The sequence below is a fragment of the Furipterus horrens genome, unplaced genomic scaffold (genome assembly GCF_987537825.1).
Source record: "Furipterus horrens unplaced genomic scaffold, mFurHor1.1.pri manual_scaffold_5, whole genome shotgun sequence".
In the NCBI taxonomy this organism is placed as follows: domain Eukaryota; kingdom Metazoa; phylum Chordata; class Mammalia; order Chiroptera; family Furipteridae; genus Furipterus; species Furipterus horrens.
The window spans coordinates 96,702,987-96,726,078 of NW_028327175.1; the positions used below are offsets into that span (position 1 = coordinate 96,702,987).

The window sequence follows — 23,092 nt, forward strand, 5'->3', positions numbered from 1 at the left end:
ATATTACCCAGTTACTAAAAAGTATGAACTTGTTATCTGTTGTGCAATATGGTGAAGTGTTTTTCAAGTAAAAACAATAGAAAAGCAATACCCAAGGGTAGATGGAGACTGGGGAGCCCCACCCCAGCTGAAAGAAAACGGGCAGAATCTCAGAGCAAGGCCATCAGAGGGCCATATTTTCTTTTAATTTAGAAAAGGAAGCATAATGCTTTAAGGTGGATTTAAAAATCAAAGTAATCTTCTCAATACTTAAAAAGTATTTGAGGGTTCAGAACTGACATGGAAGTGAGGGCAGCTACCAGCACACCCCCAGGCACAGACTGGCACAGGGCAACTGGCCCGAGGAGATGCATAAGAAGGCAGGCTTGCAGAAGTTAAGGCTTGCCTGAGGTCATGAAGCTAGGCAGTGATGAATTTGACCATGGCCGGCTTTCTGGCAGGGGCACTGTTGTCCCTCTCTCTCTCTCTCTCTCTCTCTCTCTCTCTCTCTCTCTCTCTCTCTCTCTCTCTCTCTCTCTCTCTCTCTCTCTCTCTCTCCCCAGTCCCCAACAGGGACTGGCCTTGGAGGCCTGGTAGGAAGAGGTGAGCTCAGAAACCAAATCTGGTTACTCACTGATGGGGACTCAGTGTCACCCTAGCTCACGCAGGTCCTCAAACCTCAGAACCCCAGAAGGCCCAGGCATCAAGGGCCCTCTCGTTTTACAGCCCGAGTGTCTAATGGGGAGACTTGTCTGAGAACTGGAGCCCACTGACCTCTCGAGCGCCTCTGCCAGGCTTCTCCCCTGGTGGCCCCTGCCTTCTTTCATGTTTCTTTTGATCCTCCACAACATCCCTGAAATGCTGGCTGAGTGGGTATTACTGTCCCCTTCAGAGGCTGAGAAACTGAGTCTGAGAGAGTAAAAACCACAAATCAGGGCTGGAGCTGGGCTTCCCACCAGACATCTAGACACTGGGTTCCCAGCAGCTCCCTGTCCAAAGGGTGGGCTGTCCCTGACAGCCCTTTAAGGACTGGGAGGGTAAGACCCCACAATGCCCTTGCTTTGACCTGGGGGGTATAAACAGTAAGACAGGTGGGCTAGAGCTCCCCATTCACTACCATCTCTTTCCTCTGCAGCACTGGGACCTGGAGGCAAACCTCCCAAGCCAGGTAAGACCTGAGGCTTTAAGGCACTGAGAGTGGGCCCAGGGGCAGGGGAGGGGAGGGCCCACAGAACTGTGGACCTGGCAGTACGGCCACTGGGAAAAAGGCAGGAAGGAAGTGATGGGCAGTACCAACCCCCAGGTATGAGTAGTCTGGGGCTGCAGGCGACCGCTTGTGTGAGGAGTGTCCGGCGTCTATCCTATAACTGCCTATGTGCCCAGCTGCCCTGTCCCTTCTACACAGGGTCTCAGAAACAGCCCTGGTGCTCAGGGCAAAGGTAAGGATTGATGTTCCAGGGGCCACCAATCCTGTAAGTGTCACAGACGGTAGGCTCCAGACTCCACCTGGATGATCCCCTCACTCCAGACCAAACCCTCTCTAACCCTATGCCAAGTCCCTCAATATCCTGACCTTGATGACAATTTGAGCCCTTATCCTGACCCCAAGCTGAACCCTGACTCCAGACCAAGCCCTAAACCTAACCCCAGTTTGGACCCTGGCCCTGGCCCTGGCCCTGGCCCTCGCCCCAGCTGATCATCTTTCTTGATCCCAGGCCCTTTCTAGCCATGTCTAGACCATGAAGTTTTCCAGGAAGGAGATGTGACTAGATTGTCCTGTCCTTACCGAATTGGCCATCAGGATCCACCTCCAGTTCCAAAGAACAGACCCCCAAGAAAGAGAGAGGGTGTGTCCCTCCCAGGAAGTACTGGTGGATAAGGAGCAGGTGGAGGAAATGGTGACTGTCCAGACTGATGACCCTATTGGTGTGAGATGTTCCATATGTGGCCCTGGCACCCCCCCACCCTGCTCTGTGTCTCCCTGGCTCTGAAGCCCGAGGCTCTAGGACAGTTTGGGTGTCCAACAGCTCTTATGCAATCCCACTGTTTGATGATCCAATTGTAGATGAATCTGCAAGACCCAGATTCCCCTTCCCTGCAAGCCCATCTGGGTTATGAAACTCTAGGGCTGGGGCAGGCCAGAGAGAGGCCAAAGGGCAGGAAGCTAGGACAAGGGGTTTCCTGGGCTCTGGGGGTCTGCAAGGCCTGAGCCCTTGGAATTCACTGCTTATCCTGCCAGAACCTGTATCCTGCTTTCTTGCAGGAACCTTCACAGGGTCTTTGACGGTAGAAACAACATAGGGAATGACTGGATAAGCCAAGGTGTGGACGTAAGTCTGTGCTTAGCCTAGAAGACCCAAAATGTGGAGGTTGTGACTGCAAAGCTAGAGAGGAGATTGGCTAATCCTATTAGCAGCAGGGGCCACATGTCATGTTATGATTAAACACAGGAGGGAAGACTGAGAAAACTGCACAGAATCTTGTAATAGCCGATCGCTAAAGTGAAGCTTTTAGTAACCATTTAGTTTAGACTTCGGAAAGAACCTTCAGCTGAGGGTGAAAGAGTAGAACAACAACACAAAAGTCAGAGCATCTCGTTCTGATGAAAAGGGGCTGGATCTCACAAACTCCCTGAGGTCATCCTCTAGCCTCAGGACTCTGGACTACAAAGGCCTGGACAAAACCACAGTCCCCCTCCCTCCCCCAGGCAGCTCCCCACATCCGGGCCATGGGGATGTCCGGGCCTGCCCAGGCAAGAGGGAACAGGGCACAGGCCGTGTGTGTCGTGCTTAGGAACAATTAATCCCTTGGCGAGTAGAGGGTGGGTGGCCTGGCAGCTGCGCCATGTGGGCCTCGGCGGCTGGCCCTGCCTGGGCTCTCAGTGGGGGACCAGGCAGCTGCGAGCCAGCAACACCCACACCCTCCGCACTAGCTGGAGGCCAGCCACCCATGTGAGAGGAGTGGAAGGAGCAGGGCACACCCACTGGGCACTCTGGCATATTTCCCACACTAGGTGCTTTCTGCTTGTGATTTCACTGTTCCGGAGAAGGTCAGAGACACAGTGGCCATTCTGTAGGTAGGAAAACTGAGTCTCAGAGAGGCAAAGTGATTTGCTTCTACATGCGTAGAGTCAGCAGGAGCAGCAATATTTGAATCCAGAGCTCTCTGATTCCAGGAGGAGAGAGGGTTGGGCTGGCCAGGCCCCTGGGCTCCCAGCTGTGGTTAGCGTCTCACCACTCCTGTCCTCACTTCCAGGGGCTGGACTCCTTGGGGCATTTAGGCCAGGCAAGTCCAAAGGAAGGAGGGCAAACAGGGGTGGAGCTGGTTGTGCTGGAGAGCAGTGTTGGGACCAGACAGCTGGGGGCAGTGTGGGGAAAGGACAGGTGGCTACAGAGGTTGCTTGTTCCCACCCCCACCTGCCCCCGCCTTCCTTGTTTCCAGTTCAGTTTCCATCTTCTCCTCCCATCCCCTCTGTGGTCAGGAAGGTCCAATCAAGCAGGTCCCCTGCCCTGTTGGAGCTCAGGAAACCAGCCTGGCTTGAGAGAAGCCCCTGACAGAGCTGGGGAGGGGCAGGGCCTATAGTGCTGGGAAGTGAACTCTGCAAGCCCCAGGCTGGGCCTGACCCACACTGTAACCTGCTTGGAAGGCAGACTAGCCAGAGTTAGAGACCCATCTTTCAGAGGGGCTGGCTGACTTTCAGATGGGGCCAACTCACACAAGTAGGAAACAGGTGGGGGGAGGGACCACACCCAGAGAACGCCAGGTAGACCCTCCAGGGCTTGGCAGTCAGTCCCCAGAGAGGGCTTCCCTGGGCTCAGGAGCCTGGCAGCCAGGACTGGCACTTGCAGGAGAGATTCTCACATAATTGGAAACAAACCCGGCACGCTTGTGAACTCCAACCTGATTGCCCATCAGTCCTGGCCAAAGTCATGGAATGTCTCCTAGAGGGGGAAAAGAAGCGATTGGGCCCAGATGTGGGAAGAGAGAGCCAGAGGGACCCATTTGACTTCTCATAAACATTTTAGCATCTGTCTGAACTAGAGGAGGCTCCTGGATTGCTGGCAGGCTGGGCGGACAGATAGATGGTGGGGGACAGAAGGGACTCCAGATACAAGGAAGGAGAAATGGGCTGAGCCAGGAGACACCTGAAAGGAAGTAGAAGAGAGACCTAGGGGGCAGGTGAGTGTGGGAGCAGGGCAGGACCTGGCCTGGGTGAGGTCTTGCTAACAGACTACCCAGCTTCTGCCTTCACAGAATGCCCTGTGAGTCCCCCATTAGCTGGCAGGCCGTCTAGGAGAAGCAAGGCCTGGCCTAGGTACATTATGGGGCACGTAGGATGGGAAGTCAATGCAGTTACATCTACACGGCACAGAGCAGCTGGTTGCTAAATAGTAGCTGCTGTTTTATCAGGATCAGCTCCTGAGAACCAAAGGCTTCTGTACAGCTTAGGGGCATGAGTGGCTGTACACTGACCATAGCACTGCCTGGTTCCTGCCTGCCTTCCATGAGACCCTTCCTACCCAAGATACAGGAATGATGCCCACATACCAGTCTCTCCTCTCCTCACCTGGCTCTGTCTCCTTCTCCCTACAGGTGCTGGAGCACTTGCAGGAGTTGGCCCTGGGGCAGGTTAGTGTTGACACCCAAGCAAGACACCCATCTGGGGACCAAAACCAAGCCCAGGATATCTGCTTGGCATGTGGGCCAGGCCAGTCCTGGGCATGGGCATGGGGGTGAGGCTGGGACCACTTGCCCAGAGCAGCTGCCCAGAACACAAGGAAGTCACTGCTGCGTCCTGAGTGCTGTTACAACACAGTGCTAAGAGCTGGATGGAAGAGGTTGCAGGGGTCAGTGGAGCCCAGGGGAGGAATTCAACTCAGCAGGGCTTCAGGAAGGCTTCCTGGAGGAGGCTCTGTGGAAGTTTGACCCCAAAAGATCCCTGCAGTTTTGTCAGACTGAGCACAGCCATCTGGCACATACTGCTCTCCAACACTGAACCCGGTCCTGAGAGCAAAGGCTGCTGCTTGGCATGGAAGTCCTGCAGAGAGCAGAGGGTCCACCTCAACCGTGCCTCCTGGACAGGGCTGGGTGGGCTCAGGACCTCACCCCATCCTCCCTTCCACAGGGCTTGGGGCCTTTCCTGGAGGTGCCTTCCCGGGGGCTCTAGCGCCTGGTGGAGTGGCTGGTGCTGCTGCAGCCTATAAAGCTGCCAAGGCTGGTGAGTATGACTCTTTGGGGGATGTTTTCAGACCCTCTCACTTCTGTGGGCTCTGCACTTTGCAAAAAACATTTCCTTGGAAGCAGGCAGGTGGGATCCTCATCTCCAATCTGCTGGGGCTCAGGGGGGCAACCAGTCTCCAAGTGAGGTGGTGGCAGAATCTGATATGAACACTGGGCTCTGCACGTGTACTCGCGTCCCTCCTGCATGACCCCTCACCTCTCCCACTCTTGGCTCTGTAGGTGCTGGGCTTGGTGGTGTCGGTGGACTTGGTGTTGGTGGCGCTGGTGGTCTCTTAAATGGCTTAGGAGTGTCTATAGGTATGGTGGCTCGCCCTGGGTTACCCAGGTGAAGGCTGAAGGCCTGGTGACACCCACACTGATGCGGTCCCTTCCATGCCAGGTGGAGTGTTGACTCAGCCTGGAGCAGGAGTCGGAGCTGCAGGCAAGCCTGGGAAAGTGCCAGGTCAGTGTGGAGTCCCTGGGGCTGGACAACAGAGCCAGGGAGGGGCTGAGGCCCCCACCTCCTTACTGCGTGGAAAAGGCGGGGCCTGGCTACAGCGGGGGCAGGGAAGAGAGCAAGGTCCGATGTGTGGTGCCATGTTCGAAATCAGGGAGAGGGGCCCTAGCCTACCTTCTAGGCCCTTCTTCCAGGATCTTGGAACAGAAAGAGGCCTCAAAGACAAGCTCTGTGGTTGACATTCAGGTGACAGATGGGGACACAAGCTCAGAATGGAGAGTCAGTGCAGAGGGCTCTTGGTGGTCACAGCAGTGCCAGGGTGGCCCAAGGTGCCTTCATTCCCCATCTGGTGCTCATTCCTCTGCACCAAGCTCTTGACAAAGTGACTTCAGGTTAAACAAAAGCCTGCCCAAGTCCACACAGCAGAGAGGGAACATCTGGAAGCTGTTAGCCCAGAGGTGGGCTGAGCTGGCCATGTAAACAGGCTCCAGGAGACAAGATAAATCCATGCACAGAAGCGTTTGCAGATGACTTTTGAAACTCATGGGAGGAAGGCTGCAGCCACCACACATGTGTCCCTGGCTGCCCCTGCCGGGTACTGGGGTGGTTGGTGCGTGAGCCCTGGAGCTGCAGAAGGAAGGGCCAGGGAGGGGTCCTGGAGGCTGGGTTGCTGCTAATGGCTCCTCCTTCTTTTCGCCACAGGTGTGGGGCTACCAGGTGTATTCCCAGGTGGAGTGCTCCCAGGCGCAGGTAAAGTTGAAAAGGAGAAAGGAACCCTATAGCAAAGATACCATCTTCTGGTAGCTTCCCTGGTGGCTTCTCACTGCCCTACAAGCCAAGGCCACCAGAAGCCTTGGGCCCCTAAGTATCAAAGCTCAGGCTAAGGGACACAAGGCTCCTGTCATCTTTCCCTATGAAGGCCAGTCAGCTTTGCCTTGTCCCACCGAAGCCCTGACCCCAGGCCCAAACCCAGATCATCATCACAGCCTGAGATGGGCCCCTGAGGACACACCAAGTCCCCAGTGTAGCCAGCTGATTCCCAAAAGACATGAGTCACCAGGGAGCCTGCCCAGAGCATCCGCCCTGCGGGAGACCCTCAGAGCTGCCCTTTCAGCCTCCCCTCCCTGCCAGGGCCTGACCACCCCACCCAACATGTGACCTCCTGAATTCCCCCAAAAGCCCAGACTTAGGCCATTCTGTGAGATTTGCTGACAGTGTCCCTCCCTCTGTCCCTCTGGCCAAGGTGGCCCAGTCCTAGGATAGACAGGAGAGGTGGGAGTGCCAGGCACTGACAGAAGCGGAGTTCCCAACCACAGCAGACGGCTGTCTGTGTTTGGCTATGAATGTATGTCAAGCGAGGGCCCGAAAGGGCACAGGCTCCCACCTCATGCCAGCTTTCACTGTCTGTCTTCTCTGGTAGGGGTGGACAGGGTGACTGGAAATTCATTTCAGCTTAGAGACATGGCCAACTGAGGCACAGGGTCACATGGCTAGGAAATGGGATTAAAATTCAGTTCTTCTGAGCCAGACAGGGAAGAAAAGTCACCATTACACAGCCCCCATCCCACATGAGCTGTGTCTGTCACAGATGGTCAGTGCAGAAGGAGGTCAGTTGTATGACCCAAGGGGTAGTGTGGGTGCCAGGTTGGGCCTTTGAGGCCTGCTTTCCCACCCTCACTGCCGACCCCCTGTTTACCCCCTCAGGAGGTCGGTTTCCAGGTGTGGGGGTGCTCCCTGGGGTTCCCACTGGAACGGGAGTGAAGCCCAAGGTCCCAGGTATGTGACCAGTAGGCTGGGGACCCATGATGGGAATCTGCACCCACTCTCAGGACCCTATGGGGGGGAGGGAAAGCGGGAGTGGGGCTGGAGTCACTGGGCTCAGTGCCCTCCGGGTGGGCACCCCTTGTGCTCCAGCCCTGGTACAGCTGTCAGAGGTGGACAGAACACCTCGCAGAATCCTGAGTGTGTGTGAGGCCAGCATAAGCCAGGAGGTCAGGGTGGAACTGGCCACTACTTGGGCAGCCTGCCTCCCTGTGCTGCCTGGCACTGGCCTGTGGTGCCTCGGCACCCTGTACCCATGGTAGAAGGGCTACAGTGATGGCTCCTCATCATTGCAGGTGGAGGTGGAGCTTTCGCTGGAATCCCAGGTGAGGCAAGGCAAGACTCCCCGGTGGGTGGGCAGGCCAGCAGGGTGGCCAGCCAAGCAGGGGCTCTTGCCTTCGGAGGGGCTGAGCATTCAGAATCCCATCAGGCCTGTCCAATTCCTCTCGTGCCTACTGGTCCAGGCCTTGGACTGGCTCCAGCACAAAGTGGCATCCATCACAGGTCTGCTTCCCCAGTCCCAACCCCTCATGCGTAGCAGTGCCCAGGAGCCCAGAAAACCTACCAGTCTGTGCCAATGCTGCAAGGGCTATAGGCCCCAACTGTGGGAGGGAGAGAGTTCTGTAGGAAATGGCCCAGCACTAGTGAGCTCAGCTGACCGGTGACAGCAAGGCAGGGACACTCTCTAAGCAGGATGGTTCCTGGATGCAGTGGGAGCTCATTCTAACCAAGCAGAAAGCGGAGAGTGAGGCTGGGGGCTCAGCAGGAGCTGCTGGCCCAAGTTGCTGGGACCTGATTTTGCTTTCCTTGTTCCTGCAGGAATTGGACCATTTGGGGGTCAACAGCCTGGAGTCCCACTGGGATACCCCATCAAGGCACCCAAGCTGCCAGGTAAGTCAGAAGGAGGATTCAAGAGCCACTGCTCACCAGGTTCCACTGCTGAGCAGGCAGCATGTGAAGGGCACTGTTTCAGTCACCGGTGTCTCTTGCGAGGGCATCAGGAAACCTGGGTACTGAACCTCACTTCTGACTGCCAGCAGAGGAAAACATGGGGAAGCCATCCTGCAGGTGTTGGTCTCATCACATGCACACCTGCACACACACACATGCATGCACAGGCACAGAGACCCATAGCCCTGATAGGAAACCATTGGTATTGATGGTAAGAAATACTGTTCATTGGAAAGACCCCTCTGACATCAAACCCACCTCCATCAGCTCACACAATGAGATGTTTATTGTTGGGGAGGGGAGTAAGGAAGCTACTCAGACACTAGGAACCTGGCAGGGTTCCCCATCTCCCTCTTCTACCCAGGGCCTCTGCTCTCTTGAGAGCCTCTGTGAGCTGCTCACGACCCTTGGGAGGGTCTCAGGCCTCTGCAACTGTGGGAATGGATCTGTCCACCAAGGTAGTGGGAGCACAGCAAGGCATGGGGCTGCTGTAGGGCAGCACCTGAGCTCACCCTACCCTCTCCTCAGGTGGCTACGGACTACCCTACAGCACTGGGAAGCTGCCCTATGGTGAGTAAGGCCCTCCTAGACTGGCGACCTTCTGGCTCTTTCTGGATGCAGGGTCCTGGCAAGGAAGCTACAGCCCCAGCCCTGGGCTAGGAGAGCACCCAGCTGGGGTGGGGTGGAAAGGGAATTCTCTAAGGAACAAGGACCTTGGACTCAGACAGCTTGGTTCTCAATCCTGGTCCTCACACTCATCACCAGGCCTTGGGAAAACCAGCTTCTTCTCTGAGCCTCAGTGTCTCAGTCTGTACAATGGGAGTAACCATCCCCCACACACATTTGAATTTATTTTAACTCTAACTGGGGGTGACAGGGTAGAGACTCTGGGCATCCCAGCCCCTGAAAGGCAGGGTAGGGGGGCAGCTGCGGTGAGATCTGTATGGATGCCCAGTGAGCCTCTCCACTTTATAGGCTATGGGCCTGGAGGAGTTGCTGGTGCAGGAGCCAAGGCTGGGTACCCAACGGGGACAGGTAAGGAAAGCTTCACCCCACTGCCAGCCAAAGGGGCACTAATCACTCAGGTTCCAGAGCTCTGGAGCTGGCCAGGATCTCTTCAGGAATCAAGCCAGCCCACCCTGCATTCAGACCCTAGTCTAAGCCTAGAAGAAGGATCTTGGTTGTGCAGCTCTATCAGTCTGCTGGCTACGAAGCACCCCCACCTAACCCATAAGTGAACAGGTGGTTCTCTTCAGGCTGAAATAGGAGGGCTCTGGAGATTCAGGGGCACAGTTTTCAGTCTCTCTCCTTCCCCTCCCCCAGGGGTTGGCCCCCAGGCTGCGGCGGCAGCAGCTAAAGCAGCAAAGTACGGTGAGTACCTCTGGAGCCCCTAACTGCTAGCCCCTAGCCCCTCAAACTCCCCATCCCTGTTACCACTGAGAGCCTGCCTCACAGAAAAGTAACCAAGGCAGCCCCCTCCCCAGCCCACTCTCATTTCTCCAACTTTTTCAACACCACCCATTCCTCCCTCCCTCCCTCCATCCATTCATTTATTCTTCCCCCATCCCTCTCTCCATCATCCATCCACTCATCCATCATCCGTTCCTCCACCCATCCCTTTATTCACTCCTCCATCTTTCCATCCATTCATTCCTCCAACTCTCCATTCTTTCATCCATCCATTCATCCACTCAGCCATCTAACTATCCCTCCCTCGCTTCCTCCAGAGACCAGGGACAGGTGTGAGCTTTGCTGGAGACTATAGGCACTGTTGTGGGACTCAAGAAGAGGGAGATATTATTTCTACTGGAAAAAGAAAATCAGGAAGGCTTTTCAGAGAAAATGATATTGATCGAGGCCTTAAAATACAGGTGGAGTTTGTCATGTGGTTAAAACAAGAAGAAGGAGCCTGTGCAGAGGGAATGGGTACTATGTTGGTTAGAATGATTATTTTAGGTGGGACCTATATGAGCAATTAAAAAATCTTAATAGTTTAGTATCAATTTAGTGTATACTATAAAGTTTTTAACTAGCTCCTCAAGTTCATGATCCCTTGGCTGGCAGACACGGCATGGCCTTTCCTGTACCCATGAGGTGTGCAGAGTGGGCGTCTGTCCCCCTGCCCCAGGTAGACCCAGTTGAGAGTCAGGTCATTGGGGCTGATGTCCTCCCCTTCATCCCCAGTGCCAGGGGAGCCCACCCTGAAGCCATGGGGGGACAGAAAACATCTGCCCACCAGCCAAGGGGCTGAGAATGTGGAGGGAAGCACCAGGCTGGAGGCCTGCCCCAAGGAGGCCCCATAGACCCTCCCTCTAGGCCCCTAAGGGTGGAATGTGGGAGCAGGAGAGTGGGGCAGTGAGGGGCTGCCAGACCCAGGCAGCCAGGCGCTTGGATTACAAACTTGGCCGAGTCTTCGGAACACAGGGAGAGGAAGCCTTGAACATTCCTACAGGGGCCCCTCCAGCCCAGGGAGCGGCCGCTTGTGGTTTCTCAGTATGTGGCAGTGATTAGAATGGGATTTGTCTGAAAACATACAAGTCCCTTAATGAGTGTGTTGAAATGGACACTTTGGGGGTGAGTCAATGAACAGTGGGGTGGGGACCTTCTCAAGCAGGCTCAGCCAGAGATGCCTGGGACTCATTCCCAGAGGAGTTCATGCTAGTTAAAATGCCAGCATTTAAGTGGCCTTTCTTCCTGGCCCCAGCAGGGGCCATGGGAGCTACATCTGCACTGTCTCCATCCCAGCAGGTGCTGGAGGAGCTGGAGTTCTCCCTGGTGTTGGAGGTGCCGGCATTCCCGGTGGGGTTGGCGCAATTCCTGGGATTGGAGGCATTGCAGGTAGTGTCTGTTCCAGCAGGGGGTGGGGTGTCCTTGAGAAGGCCACCGGGGAAAGACCTCACCCTCTGTGACTGTCCCTCCAGGCGCTGGGGCCCCAGCTGCTGCTGCGAAGGCGGCTGCTAAGGCAGCTAAATATGGTGAGTGCCCCCTAGGGAGGCAGGCCCAGGGCTCCAGCCTGCCCTCAGACCCTTGAGGCCTGCCCAGTCCTCTAAAGCTGGATGAACTTTGCCTTCATCCATCTGTGGAAACTTCACTTCAACCTCCCCAAACACGCCTTTACCCATTCTGGCCACTCCACCTGGCCCTTGGTGTTGTTCTCCACTGATTGGCCCAGCAGTGGGTGGGGACTGCTGTGGAGCATCGGGCTCCTTCCACCCTATTCCCAAGGCCAACTCATAGCTGCTGAACCAACTGCCTGTGTGCTAGTGGTATGCTCTGAATTTTCTTTAGGCCTAGACTGTATTCTTCCCACCCAAAGACCTAAACCCTTAAAGCTTTGTAGGCAATGCCAGCCCACCTGGGATCCTGCACCCAGGACCTGCCACTCCCACAGCTCCCCAGAGCCATGCCCTCGGAAGCCTTCTAAGGTTCCCACAGGGTTCGGGCTAGAACAATCCTTTGCTTCCACAGGAGCTGCTGGAGGCTTGGTGCCTGGAGTCCCTGGTGTTGGAGTTCCTGGTGTTGGAGTCCCTGGTGTTGGAATTCCTGGTGTTGGAGTTCCTGGTGTTGGGGTCCCTGGTGTTGGGGTCCCTGGTATTGGAGTTCCTGGTGTTGGGGTCCCAGGTGTTGGAGTCCCAGGTGTTGGAGTCCCAGGTGTTGGGGTCCCAGGTATTGTGGATAGACTAGGTGATCTGGGCTCTGTTTGTGGCTATGTATGTGTGTGTCTGTGTGTAAGAGAAATATTGAAACTATTACCAAGACTTTTAGATTCTCTAACACTTCACTCATCTTCCTCTTCTCCCATACTCTTGGGCATGACTCATCTTCTCTCTCTTGGTCTGTAACAACCTCCTAAATAATTACTGCCAGCATTATCTTCTCCAGCTCACCTCTGGCTGTGAGTGTGATCCTGGGGGAAGGAACCATGTCTTTGTCATCTCTATGTTCTCAGCCCTTAGCTAAATAGATGCTTAGTAACTGGTGGGTAAATGGGTGGGTGGGTGGGTGGGTGGATGGATAGATGGACAGCTGGGTATGTGGGTGAATGTCCATGTGGATGAGTAGACAAGTTGATGGATAAGAGGATGAATGGACAGATAGAAGGATGGATAAATATATGAATGAATAGATACAAGGGTAAAATGGTGGATGGAGAGATGAATGGATAGATGGAAAGACAGATGGAAAAGCAGGTGAGGGACTAGATAAGTGGTTAGAATGATGGGTGGATGGGTGGATGGATGGATGGATGGATGGATGGATGGATGAATGAGCACATAGTTGGATGAGCAGATGAATAGATAGGTGGGTAGCAGACAAGAGAAAAATGGATAGTTGGATAGATAGTTAGATGAATGGGTAAATGAATGAATAAATGGATGGATAGATGGGTGCATGGATGGACTGGATGGATTGAAGTCTAAGGATACACAAACAAATGGAGAGATGCAATGGGTAGGTAAGTGGGTGAATGAATAGGTGGCTAAGTACACAGATGAACAGATGGAGATATGAGTGGGTGAATAGACAAATAGACATCCATTGGGTTGGCTCGATAGAGATAGACTGGATAGATGAGTGAAGAGTGGATGTAAACTGAGCAACTCTCCTTCATTCTCTCCTAATCCTTTGTGTCCCCTTGGGTCTCTCCAGGGGTTCTGTCACCAGCTGCAGCTGCTAAAGCAGCCTCCAAAGCAGCCAAATATGGTGAGTGTGCTGATAGCTCTGCCTCACCCTACCCTGTTCTGGCCAGAGAAGGGGAATGACTTGCCCAGAGTTACACATGAAGTCACTGGCAGAGCTGGGAAGTTGGACTTGTTGGGTCCCAGGATGATGTCTTCCCCAGTGGTCTCCCACCATGAGACCATGGAGCTGAGTGATGGCAGAGTCCTCATATGGCATTCCCAGTGGGGACACTGTCTCTGATCTTCCCTGCCCCAACCAGGGCCCCTCTCCGAGGAGCCTAAACCTGGCTGGGGAAATGGGACCTGCCCACAGTCTCTCCATAGCCAACAAAGGGGCCCTGTCTCAATCAGAGAAGAGAAGGGTTGGGGAAATGCTGGGGGAGGGTGTCAATAAAGCCTTCCTGGGAAAGGCTGGGTGTGGCCCAGGCATTCTATGCTTTCCTGTCCTTCGAGGGCCAGACTTGGGCGAAGCTTGTACCTGCTTTCTCAGCCCACCAGCATCTCCCAGGACCCTCCTAGTCTCTCTCACTGAGACTGTTTTCTATCCAATTCTCCTCCCTCCAAAGGGGGCAGAACTGGAGTGGGAGTTGGATGTGTTCTCACTTACGGGGTTGGTGCTGGGGGCTTTCCAGGCTATGGTGTCCCTGGAGCCATCCCTGGAGCCATCCCTGGAGCCATTCCTGGAGCCATCCCTGGAGCCATCCCTGGAGTTGTCCCTGGAGCCATCCCTGGAGCCATCCCTGGAGCCATTCCTGGAGCCATCCCTGGAGCCATCCCTGGAGCCATCCCTGGAGTAGTCCCTGGAGCTGGCATTTCCCGTGAGCCCTAGTTCCAATTGGGGAAATGGGGAGAAGGCATGAGGGCTTCTCTTCTGTAGAGCTCTAGGGGGACTGGGGGAGTGCTGACTGGGCTTCCGTGTGCTCAGGAGGAAGCTGGGGAGAGTGCAGGGAGGGCCTGCAGTGCCTCTTGGGGGTAGGAGAGCAGTCAGCACAGCCCCACTGAGATCCAGCAAGGTTTCTGAGGGTCTCTTTCATTTCAGCTGGAGCCCAGGCAGCAGCCGCCAAGGCAGCCAAGTTCGGTACGTGCCCCCGCCCGGCATGCCCCCATGCCCACGGCAGCTTTCTTCCCTCCTGGGACATGCTCTCCCCTCTTTTCCACCCCAGCCCTGCTCTGCCCTGGGGCCCAGCCACTGAGCTCAGAGCAATTCCCCAGCATGAAGACAGAGCAAGCTCACACTCAGGCCTCAAGGGCTGGAATGGCTTGGGTCAAGATTGGAAGCCGCTGGCCCCATCTTCCAAAGCCACACTGAACTTTTCTGCCCTTTTCAATGCACCACCATTAGGATTATTAGTGCCCAGCTTATCACCCCATCCCAAACCATCGAGTTGAAGGTGCTCACTGCAGCCATTCTAGTCCCCATCCCACCTCCACCTTCTGCTCCCTCAAGGAGGGGTATCTTCCAGGGGCAGAGCTGGATGCTCTTTCTTTACTCCTCTAGGTGCTGGAGGGCTTGTGCCCGGTGCAGTACCAGGTGTTCCAGGTGTTGGAGGGGTGCCAGGTGAGCTGTGTCCCCAACCCAGAGACAGGTTTGGTTTGTCTCATGGAAGTTGACCCAGGTCAAGTGTACCATTTTATAGATGACAAGACTGGGCCCAGAGATGGGGAGAAGGGAAAGCCATGTCCGCTAGCTTGGAGGGCAGACCCTTTATGGGATTCCAGTCTGCTGAATGAACCTGGCAAGTTCCTCCCTTGGGGATGCTCAGGACACCTAGGTGTCGACCAGTGGGGCGGTGGAGCTCTGCTCTGTCAGGGTTGGGCGGCCTCATTTACTTTGGGGTCCCTTCTGTTCCTGATCAGGCAGAAGGGCCTGTGTCTCCCTTTGATTGCCCTGCACTCTGTCCTCCACCAGTCAGGCCAAAGGGAGGAAGTTAAGAGCTACAATGAGATTAAGTTACAACCTTCCTTGGATGTTTTTTCCTACCAGAAAATTTCTCTTCTATATTCTTTCTTCTTTCTGGGAGAAAACTCCCCTTTTGAGTTTCCCTCCAAAATGAGATATTTCCTCTAGCAGTTCTGGATACAGACACAAGGGAGATTTTCAAAAAATAAATGTCGCCTTTAGCAGAAAGCTTCACAAACCTTTTAGGCAGAGTCTTGGAAAGGATCTAAGCATCTGCCAGTCACAGCTTTGGGCTCCCACCACCATAGTCTGAGCTAGACTGTCACAGTCTGTGAGCTGTTTTCAAGGAAGGGATGTGCCCAGGGCAGCTAGTGGGCCAACCTCAGAGCAGGCCTGGAACCCAGGTCACCTGCCTCGGGCTGGGTTCTGCACGCTTCTCTCTGTCTCCAGCGTGAGGAGGCAGCACCAGAGAGGGTCTTCTGGGAGAGGACATAGTTCCCTAGAGGTGACTCTGGGAGGTCTTTCCAAAATGGGGGTGGGGAAAGTGAGGAGGGGTGCAGGGGACCCCTCCCCAAGCCCCTCTCCTCACCTTTTCAGGTGTTGGGACCCCAGCAGCCGCAGCTGCTGCAGCAGCTGCAGCAGCCGCTAAAGCTGCCCGATATGGTAAGTGCCCCAGCCCAGTTCTCCTCCCTGTGCTCATCCTATAGCACTGCTCTCTCACGTCCTCTGCTCTGGGGTCTAGCAGCCCCCTTAAGCTGTTACATTCTCACGGTGGGCTTTTTGACCTATCTGACTACTTTTAGGGGTGTGGGTAAAATCTCTGATTAGGAAAGCAAAATGAGAACAGGCCCTGGCAAGCCCCCCAGGACCAACCTCCCCACCCTTCCCAAAGCCCCTGCTGCCCCCAAGTCTAGCTAGGGCCCACCCCACTTCCGAACCTCAAGTTGGGCTTCTCTGCCCACCACCCCTTAGTAAGAGTGTTTCTTGTTCCCTGACAAGGTTCTTCATCTCTCAATACACCTAGGGCTGCCCTGGCAGCCCCAGGTGCCTACACCTCCCTGAATATAGCAAATGGCAGTAGTCCTGCCGTAGAGCTCAACTGTCTGCCAAGCTTGTGCCAGGGAATCTAGACACCTTGGCTTTAGGGACCTGTGGGCAGCAAGATTCAGATCAGAAAACCTAGGGCTGTCTAGGCCAGAGAAATCTTAATTTCAGGTCCACTGACCCCCAAACTCATGTATGAAGAATGACTCCTTTTTTGTAAAACTGCCATTTGCTGAGACAATCCTTACAGCAACTTTATAAAGTTGGTACCATTATCCCCATTTTACAGATGTGGTAACTGAAGTTCTGAGAGCTTAACTTGCCTGTCATCACACAGCTCAATGGTAGCTGAGCTGAGCTTCAAACCCATGTCTGTCTGTCTTGCAGACCACGCTTTACTACATAACTCTGCTTCCACCACCCTCAGAAGCCTCAAACAGGTCCTTGTACCTCCAAAGGTTAAGAGTGCCTGATCCTACACATGCCTCATGTTAAGGGTGAGGGAACTGAGGCGTATCAAGAGAAAATAATTTTTCCAAGATCACACAGCAATTCTGTGCCTCGCCTGGCTCAGAAAACCCAAGGCTTCTGATTCCCAGCTTTGCTGCTCTTTCCATTGGCTTTTGTCCTTGGTTGGGACTGGGTTCAGGATTAGTTCTTCTCACTCTTGCAGGGGTAGGCCCCGGTGCTGGCGTGGTTCCTGGCGTTGGCATTGGCCCCGGCGCTGGCGTAGTTCCTGGTGTTGGCATTGGCCCTGGTGGTGTTGCAGGTGAGCTGTGTGAGAAATTGGGCCCGAGGAGCCTCTGAATCCTCTATGGGTGACATCCCTGATGCCCCCTCCCTCTCCTTCTAGGAGTAGGGGCCCCGGCTGCAGCCAAATCTGCTGCTAAATTGGCTGCCAAAGCCCAGCTCCGTGAGTACCCTGCCTGGCTCTCCCTCCTCACCCCACCAAGCCCAGGGTGGCCCAGCACAACCCAAGCAGGAGCTGCATCCCACAATACACAGCTTCTCAGGCCCACCATGCAGGCTTGGGGTTCTCCAAAGCAGCAGGCAGAGGGGTTAGAAAAGCAGATTTAGTGTCAAGGAGTCCCAGGTTCGAATCCTAGGCCCCACACTGAGTGGCCGACCTCTGAGTTTCCTGTCCTCGTGCGTGACAAGTGAGTGCTGATGGCATCTGCTGCAGAAGTCTATTGGGATCATTGAATGAGCTCATCTAAGAGGGAAGAGTGGGAGGTTAGGCTGGAAAAGAAAGGGGTGTAGCCCTGAATACCGGCTAGGGGAGGGGCGGGACTTAGCGTCCAATGGGAGTTTTAGGAAGGCCACTCTGGTGGCAGCACAGAGGGTGGATTAAGGGGGCCTGGTCTGCTTCCCTTGGGGCCTGACTCAGCTCCCTGGGCAGGACACCCCCACAGGGGCGAGCTTTCTGCCTGCAGTCACCACCCTGCTGCTCATCTTTCCCAGGGGCTGCAGCTGGGCTTCCTGCTGGTGTTCCTGGGTTTGTACCTGGTGCTGGCGTTCCTGGACTTGTACCTGGTGCTGGCGTTCCTGGATTGGTACCTGGTGCTGGTGTTCCTGGCTTTGGGGCAGGTGAGGGGCCTTCTAGGCTGGGCAGAAATGACCCCTAAGCTCAGAGGAGGGAGACCTCTCTCCTCCCAGCACCACCTGCAACACCTAACCTGAGACTCATAGTAAATTCCCCATTAGGTTCTCCCAAACAGTCAGAGATGACTAGGGTAACAGTTGAGGGGTTGGCCAGGCAAGGATACCCCGGGCTGACGGATGTCAGAGTCACTACCTCCTCTGTGGAGGGGTCATAGGGCTCCAAACTGAAAAGGAGCCCATTATCCAGGGAAAGAAGCTGGAGGCCCCTGGGCCCCATGGACATGGGTGGGCCAGCCTGGCTCCCCCCTAGCAGGGCACTATGCCAAGGGCCACTAGGAGCTTCCAGTTCATTTGGTGGTTAGTGACCCTGCTCTGCATCCAGCCTCAGGCAGGCCACAGTGGAGCTGAAGGGGACAGGAGGGTCAGATGGGAAGAGGAGGCACAGTTCAGCCCTCAAGCACCCCCAGACCAGACTGGCAGAGGCATGGTTAGATACTGGAGCTCTATCTGGCAGGGTGAGCTCCTGGCTGGGGAGCCACGGATTTGGGGCCTTCAGAAAAGCAAACAAGGCCAAGGAAGGCAGGGGGGACTCCCCGGAGGAAGCAGAACCCTCAAGTACAGAGCTTAGCTACTGACCACCCCACTTTTCCGTTTTCCTTTTTCTGTAGTACCTGGATCTCTGGCTGCTGCTAAAGCAGCCAAATATGGTAAGTACCCCACACACTGACCACCAGGGTTGGTTCCCCTGATGCTTCATCATCCCTGGCAGCACCTGGTCACTCATCTCCCCTCCCCCCGGCCCAGGGCCCCATGCCCAGAGCCTGCAGCACAGGTCTGGGATGGTCAGGATGGAAAAAGGCAGTTTCTAGGATGCTTAGCAGACCTGGCTCCTGCCCACTAAATACCTATCAAGCCTCAGGCCCTGGGACAACCAAACATAGCCCTCACATTTCCAACCTCCCTGGGGGCAGTTCTGCCTTGGTGAAGACCATGGTCCCTAACGTACCTCTGGCTATCACAGTTTTGTGGGCCCCAGGGCCCCGGAGGGGCCAGGATTGCTGTCAGCTAGGCGGCTTCTGCTTCCTAGCCAGCAAAGGCCCTGTCCCCCACCCACTTCACTGTCAGCATGACTGCGCCTGCCACGAGCCACGAGGACGTGGCAGACATGCCTGCCCCTCCAGTTGGCGCCCAGCAGCCCTGGCTGGCCAGACCCACACTGTCTGTGGCCCCCAAATTCCTGGCCTCCTGGGAGGCAGGCCAGAGCTTCTGCTAGGGAAACACCAACCAGCCCCGGGCCAGTCCTCTTGGGGCCAGTTTCCACCTCGGAAAATCCCGGCTTCCTCAGCCTCCACCTCTGGCGGGCCTGGTGACCCACACAGGCCCTTCTCCTGTTCCTTGCAGGCTGCTCTGCCAGCCTGCGTCTAGCAGTCATTGCCAGGGAAACAAAGCAGTTGAGGGCACAGGCTCCAGAGCCATTTCCTGTCTGTGAGACCTTGAGCATATTGCTTAACCTCTGCTGTGCTTCAATTTTCTCATCTGCAAAATGGGAATGATATTAGTACCCGCCTTTCCTGGTGCAATGAATAATAAGCAGAGTAACTGTGAGAAGCACTGTGGAACTCCCACTGCTGCTATTCCCAGCAACTCTGCTCTGGACAGTGGTTCAAAACTCAGAGAACATCTACAGATGGTGTACTTTTACTCTCCAAATACCTGCAGGGTGATTGGGGTAAGGATCATTGTCTCTTTTAGGGAGATGGGGCTCTGGAGCTCAGAGAAGTGACAGCTCTAATGAGTGGAGAGACCAGGACTTGAACTCAGGGCTGTTAGAATCCAAGACTCATTTTCTCCCCTCGGCAGCTTGTGGCCACCACATGTGACCACCTGTGGCTCCAGCGCTAGCCCAGGAGGATGGAGAAAACATGGGCAGGCCAAGGCTCAAGTGAGCTTCCTCTTGCCTGATTGGTCAGGGACATGGGCCCAGATGTCTGGGAATGGACTTCTGTCCGGTGCTCCCTCCACTGGTCACATGACCTCAACCACTTGTCTGCTTGACTAATGTCCCTGGGTCAGGAAGACTCTGTTTTTCAGAAGTGAGGGGATTGACTCTCTGTGCTCTCTCCTCAGGAGCAGGAGGGCCTGGGGTACTTGGAGGGCCTGGAGTTCTTGGTGGAGTAGGTGTCCCAGGCGGTGTGGCAGGTGAGTTGGAACCCCAGGATGGGCTGGGCAGGGAGGGATGCTGACCTGTGGAGAATTGCTCCCTGAGCTCGCTCTGTGTCCCCAGGAGCTGGACCTGCTGCCTTGGCTGCTGCCACCAAGGCTGCTGCCAAAGCTGCCCAATTTGGTGAGCACTGTGTAGAGGTGGGGGCTGCCACCAGGTCCCAGGGTTTGGGGAGCCTCTGACCATGCACCGTGGGGCACTGTTCCCTGACCTGCCCTGGAGGACCTCAGGGGCATTGTCTCCCCAAGACCCAGCCCACCACCTGGCCCCACTGCACCCGCAAAGGCCCTGGAAGGCCAGGCACCACCTAGGTCCTGGGATGAAAACTTCAGCTCTTCACTGATGAGCATCAGGGGTCCCACTTGTCAGGTTTTAATACACAGCTCTCTCCACAGGCCTGGGAGGAGCCGGCGGGCTCGGAGCTGGAGGACTGGGAATAGGAGGGCTTGGGGCTGGTGGACTTGTCCCAGGGGCTGGGGGGCTTGGAGGTAAGGGGCTTCTCTAGAATCAGTGAGTTTATGGTGGGTGTGTGGGTGGGTATGTGTGAGAGAGAGAGAGAGAGAGAGAGAGAGAGAGAGAGAGAGAGAGACCTTCCTTTCCACCTTGCCACATTTTGCTCAAGCTGTCTTCTCTGCCCCCACCACAACTCCCCTTCATCTGCCACTCAGGCTTGCGGTGGGCCTGCCCCCTTCCCCGGGCTCCCACAGCATTTAGATGGGGCCTTGAGCAAGCAGAAGCTAGGAGTGCTTCTTGCAGCTGGGATCCCACCTTCTCCCTCTCCTCTTTCCTTCAACTCACACGATCACTTCAAGTGGGAGTTCACTAGTATAATGACGGTTATGCCCATTCCCTAGAGAAGAAAACCTGAGCATGGAGGGAATTGCTTTTCCAAAGTCTCTGCCATCCTGGCAGGCCTTGTGTTGACATTTCACTCTTTCTTGGGTCATCATTGTATCTCCCTACCTAATCCCACCTGAAGTCTCTTCTTGTGTGTGCCACAAGATTGGACACACAGTAGGAGCTTAATAAAGACTTTTGGAAAGACAGAGGAAGAAGGGGTGGATGGATGATAGAAGGATAAGTTGGTGTGCAGGTGGTAAATGGTGAACAAGACAGAAGGGGGGCATGACTGGGAGGGAAGGGATATTCCTGAGCCCTCATGTACCCCATCTCCCCAGGCGTATCCCCAGCTGCAGCTGCTAAAGCAGCCAAATATGGTGAGTCACTCCCTGCTGCCCTCCTCCTGCCAGGCCTATAGGCTACTACTACTCCCCATCCTGACTACCCCATCTCAGCCTCAATCCTGCTCAACTTCCCCCTGAGAGCCTGTCCAGGACCTTCCTGACCCCAGAATCCAAAGGAGATGCTCAGGGCCCCTTAGACTGTGCCTTGTCCCAAAGCCCATCTGCCCCCTTCTCAGGTGCTGCTGGCCTTGGAGGAGTCCTAGGAGCTGCCAGGCCATTCCCAGGTGCAGGTAGGGGCCATCTCTGCTGTGAAATCCTCATCTCTAGCAGGATCTAGAGAAGGCCTGTTGGGATAGCAGGGGAAATCCTAGAGCTGCAGCTAGCACAGGGACATGAGCAAGAGGGCAGAAGGGACAGTGCAGAAAAGGAAACATCCTGAGCAAAGGAGCAGGCCTCAGGGTTGGGGGGTACACCATGGGCTTCAGGCACCAGGCTGACAAGCTGAGGGTATGGAGCCCCGTACCAGGATGCCGGGCAGGAACAAGGTTTGTGAAGAAAGCCGCTCTGCCTATGAAGGAGGGGGAGGGTAGCTATGGGGAGGAGGTGGTGCTGGACAGAGAGGAAGAGAGGATGAGGCCAGAGTGGGCCCAGCCCCATGCTAACCACAAGTCCCTCCTGCAGGAGTTGGAGCAAGACCTGGCTTCGGATTATCTCCTATTTTCCCAGGTATGCCCCGGCTTCCTGCCCCAGGCCCTGTGCTGCAGCTCTGGCCCTGTCCTTCCCCCTCCCCTGCTTTATCACCTGCTCAGGAGGGCTGAGCCAAGCCCCAGAATGGACCCCGTAACCTCAGTTACAGCAGGCTTGTCTCCCCCTCATTCTCTTCTTCCTCTCTTGCAAGGCCAGGGAGCATCAGCTTTTCTAAAATGCCATGTTCCAGATGTGGTAAACTGAGGTTCATAGAGTGCCAGGGACTTGCCCAAGGTCACACAGTGAGTGAGGCAGGGCCAGGGCTCCCAGCAGCTACACCCAGCATTTGACCCACTCAGGCGAGGCCCATGCTGTCAGGAGAGTTTGGCGGGCTCCCAGAAATGGCACACTCACAGCCTCTCTCCTTGCCTTGCAGGTGGTGGAGTAGGGGGCCTGGGAGTTGGCGGTAAGTCTGCAAGAAGAAGGAGGGGTCCCAGTTCAAGCAAGGCCCTGAGCTTCTTTACCAGGGTGGGAGGAGAATCCTGCTTAGGGCGTGGCCACGGTGGACACAGCCCTTGGCTGTTCTCTGGGGTGGGGGCTTGAGGGAAGTCACAGAAGCTGAAAGTTCAGCCCTGGGACGTGGGAACAGGGAGCATGGATCCTGATTCCTGGGGCTCCCAGCCTGGCACTTGACTGGGCACCGGGAGTGAGACAGGGACCTGGGTCACCCTGGAGCTTGGGGTCCAAGTGCAGAGATAGACAAGTTCTTATAGAAAAAGCAACTATAAGGGAAGAGCAAGGCCCATCAAGCAGGTAGCCAGGGAGGCCAAAATCTCCCCAGCCCAGCATGTTAGCTGGGGCAAGGCTGAGGCTGGGGTCTGGCTGTGGTGTGAGGGGCAGCCACCAAGCTACTCCGGCCTCCATATGAGGATATGATTCGCAAGGCCTCCAGAACCTGCTGTAACAGGATCCAGGCCCTGCATGGTGGGGGTTCTGGGGGAGGCAGGAAAGCCCCCCCCCCCCCAATCCCTACCTCTCCTTCCACAGGCAAACCTCCCAAGCCCTTCGGAGGAGCCCTGGGAGCCCTAGGATACCAACGTGAGTAGAGCCCCCACCCCCAGAAGAAAGCAGAAAGGGAGGGGCAGAAATAGAGGCAGAGGCTGGGGCCCATCAGTATGGGGTTGGGGGAAGCACATTTGGACTAGGCCTGGCAGAGAGTGGGGTGGGAGAGGCTGGAGGAGCTGGACACTTCCCCCATCCCGTCTTCTGCCTCCGACACAGATGACCAGATGTGGGAGTAGGCCCAGGGCCCTTCACGCTCACCCTGGCCCAACCTGGCCTAGC

General features: G+C 55.6%; 1 protein-coding gene across 1 annotated transcript in view; it reads left to right on the forward strand.

Moving 5' to 3' along the window:
• The window catches only part of ELN (elastin), a 32,156-nt gene that overhangs the window by 6,676 nt on the left and 2,388 nt on the right, over positions 1–23,092 (forward strand). Inside the window, 30 exon segments of the mRNA XM_090279348.1 lie at positions 1,115–1,147; positions 4,573–4,608; positions 5,105–5,197; positions 5,440–5,517; positions 5,600–5,662; positions 6,359–6,406; positions 7,361–7,432; positions 7,774–7,803; positions 8,297–8,368; positions 8,957–8,998; positions 9,404–9,463; positions 9,752–9,799; positions 11,174–11,266; positions 11,350–11,403; positions 11,897–12,094; positions 13,079–13,132; positions 13,677–13,771; positions 14,161–14,192; positions 14,574–14,668; positions 15,608–15,673; positions 16,728–16,823; positions 16,908–16,967; positions 17,516–17,641; positions 18,325–18,363; positions 19,784–19,855; positions 19,941–20,000; positions 20,273–20,365; positions 21,056–21,094; positions 22,185–22,214; positions 22,796–22,846. Of these exon segments, the coding sequence (XP_090135474.1) occupies positions 1,115–1,147; positions 4,573–4,608; positions 5,105–5,197; positions 5,440–5,517; positions 5,600–5,662; positions 6,359–6,406; positions 7,361–7,432; positions 7,774–7,803; positions 8,297–8,368; positions 8,957–8,998; positions 9,404–9,463; positions 9,752–9,799; positions 11,174–11,266; positions 11,350–11,403; positions 11,897–12,094; positions 13,079–13,132; positions 13,677–13,771; positions 14,161–14,192; positions 14,574–14,668; positions 15,608–15,673; positions 16,728–16,823; positions 16,908–16,967; positions 17,516–17,641; positions 18,325–18,363; positions 19,784–19,855; positions 19,941–20,000; positions 20,273–20,365; positions 21,056–21,094; positions 22,185–22,214; positions 22,796–22,846 (2,028 nt within the window).